At 57.4% G+C, this 2,506-nt stretch overlaps 1 protein-coding gene across 1 annotated transcript; it reads left to right on the forward strand.

The window, feature by feature from the left end:
- Window positions 1-1,553, forward strand: LOC148163158 (metallothionein-1-like). Its single transcript, XM_088027121.1, has 3 exons — window positions 1-93; window positions 676-741; window positions 1,425-1,553. Exons 1-3 carry the CDS (start codon window positions 66-68, stop codon window positions 1,514-1,516), a joined length of 186 nt encoding a protein of 61 aa, XP_087883247.1. The 5' UTR covers window positions 1-65; the 3' UTR covers window positions 1,517-1,553.
- Window positions 1,554-2,506: the final 953 nt, after the last annotated feature.

Consider the following 2,506-nt stretch of genomic DNA (forward strand, 5'->3'; position numbering starts at 1 on the left):
CAGCCGTGTCTCTCCGTGTCGCCTGCTTTGGACCTCCGTCCTCAACTCAACTCGACTCGCTCGAAATGGACCCCAACTGCTCCTGCTCCACCGGTAAGGGAACCCCCTGCTCTGAGCCTTAAGGTGGGTCACGCCTTCCCGGCCCGGAGCGCGTGTCCTCGGGGTTAGAGGGGCGGATTTTGGAGTTGAAACTGCAGCTGGAACTGGAGCTAGATCTGGAGCTGGATCTGGAGCTGGAGTAGACTCCCGGAGTCCGCATGTGCTGTGCGCTGTCCCTGGCCAAGCTCCGGAGAGCATTTTAGAGTTTAGAGTTGAGGGTATTGCGGTCACGTCGAGGTCCCCCTGTTGACCGGGGGCTGCTGGCCTGGAACTTGACAGCAGGTGGGGACATTGCATTCTCAGGGTTCAAGACCTAGGGCCCTGGCCCCCAACCCAGCCTGCTTGGGCTGAGCCTGGAGCCTGGGACCCTCCTCGTACAGTCAAATCTGGAAGGGACCTACCTTTCCTAGCACCAGAAGAAAGTGGGGCTTCCCTTGATGACCTGCCCTTGGGTGAGAAAGGAGCTGCCAGGGCTGGGCAGTGACAGGAGGCTGGAGATCGGGGCAGCTTGTTGGCCGCCTGCCGTGGCTCCCACATCGCTCTCCTGCTCACTGGTCCTCCTCCTCTCCCTCGCAGGTGGCTCCTGCACGTGTGCCGGCTCCTGCAAATGCAAGGAGTGCAAATGCACCTCCTGCAAGAAGAGTGAGTGTGGTGGGGTGTTCTGTGGGGGTCGGGGGACTGGGGACTGGGCTGGGTGGGCGGGGGGAGCCCAGAGCTCGGCAGGCAGGAGCAGGCCAGTGACCCAGCCTCTCTGCATCCCCTGCCCTGAGCCCCCACCTCAGAATTGGAGCTGAAAGAGCATGTAGATGATGGAGTCCCAGCCTCATCCTAGAATAGGAAGACTGAGGCCCAGATCTAGGTTTCCTGCCTCCTGATGCAGCCTTCTGAACCCTGCAGTGTCCTGAACCCTGCAGTGTCCTGAACACTTGATGTACATGAGCTTGGTGACCATGTGTGGTTTCTCTGACTTGCCGTAGCCCTTTCTGTGGGGACAGCCCACAGCTTCCGTGCCCCCGCCGGGAGCTGCTAGGCAGGGGGCACCCCCTCTGTTGTCTTGAGGACTTTCCATCAAGATGTATGGTTCTGGGGGAACTACATTGTCCCTGGACGCCCTGTGACTGTGTCTCCAGGCATTCTGCCCTGTGCTGGAAGCAGATGGGGGCAGGATAGCCTTTTCCCAGTGGGTAGGACCCAGTTGTTAAGAGACGGCCTCCCATCAAGCCAGGGTCCGCCAGGGCTGGGGACAAGGCCTGGGCCGGGTCTGCTCTTAAGGAAGGGGGGGGCCCTGGCCATATTTGCTCTGACCCTGTGCCTTTCTGCCCCAGGCTGCTGCTCCTGCTGTCCCGCGGGCTGTGCCAAGTGTGCCCAGGGCTGCATCTGCAAAGGCGCATCGGACAAGTGCAGTTGCTGTGCCTGATGTGGGGGAGCCTGTGCCCGATGTAAATACAGCCACGTGTACACACCTGCAGTTTTTTACTTTTTCATGCTCCCCGGACCCAGTTGCTACATTCCCGTTTCTATGAAATCTTTGAATGACAATAAATCATCTAGACTCCTCTGGCTCCAAGTGTCCGGTGGTGGGTTGGGAGGATGCACTTGGTTCTAATTGGGCTGTAGGGGAAAGTGGTTTGGGGGAGGTTAGGGGTGGGGTGGCCATGGGAAGTGGGGCAGGGCAAGGTTCCTGGGGTCTGACCTGGTCCACCTCCTTGAGCTCTTGGTTTTTGACTCTTCTTGGCTTAGCTGTGACAGGGTTTTCTCCGCCACCTAGAGAGTCCTCACCCTTCGTGTGTATCTGTTCACTGCCTATATTCACTCAATAGCCACCTGTTGAGTGAATGCCTGTGTAGGCATTGGGTTCTCAGTGTTGAGGTAACATGGTGCTTCCAGACTGCTGAGGAGAGCTCATTACTGAATGGAACAATCACAGTGGCTCTGACAGAATGCTGTTGGGTGAACCCAAGTGGAGACCTTGCATGGAGAGCTTCATTCCTGGACAACTGGAACAACGACCCTGTTGGGGGTCAAGGAAGGGCCAGCATGTAAGGGGATGTTCTAAGGGAGACCATGTGTCTCATTCATCTGCCTGACTTGGGACCTGGTGCACTCTAAATCACTTGGAGAGGTCGAGAGTGCCATATCACGGTCCCATTTTCCCCTTCCCAGCCCCCATTCCGATTTCTTGGGTGTAAGATGGGCCAGGGAACCTGGGTTAATAAGTACCTAAGGTTGCCATGCACTGAGGTGGTCACATGGAGCATTTAATAGTGAAATGAAATGAGCCTCTGCCAGGAAATCTTTCCATCCTGGTTGGAATTTGAAGCCAACCCCCCCAGCATATGACTGCCCGAACTGGCGTCCTAGGGAACCTGGCGGTACCTGGTTCTTGTCAGACTGGAGGGAGAGGGGG

This window comes from Eumetopias jubatus, unplaced genomic scaffold (genome assembly GCF_037043125.1).
Source record: "Eumetopias jubatus isolate StellerSeaLion01/CBP00866 unplaced genomic scaffold, mEumJub1_p1.0 scaffold_10, whole genome shotgun sequence".
NCBI classification, from domain to species: Eukaryota; Metazoa; Chordata; class Mammalia; order Carnivora; family Otariidae; genus Eumetopias; species Eumetopias jubatus.

Excerpts from the sequence above, each read along its gene's own strand:
- LOC148163158 (XM_088027121.1), top strand. The coding sequence starts at position 66 with ATGGACCCCAACTGCTCCTGCTCCACCG. Across the intron at positions 94-675 it reads CAACTGCTCCTGCTCCACCG|GTGGCTCCTGCACGTGTGCC; the intron begins GTAAGGGAACCC and ends TCTCCCTCGCAG. Across the intron at positions 742-1,424 it reads ATGCACCTCCTGCAAGAAGA|GCTGCTGCTCCTGCTGTCCC; the intron begins GTGAGTGTGGTG and ends TTTCTGCCCCAG.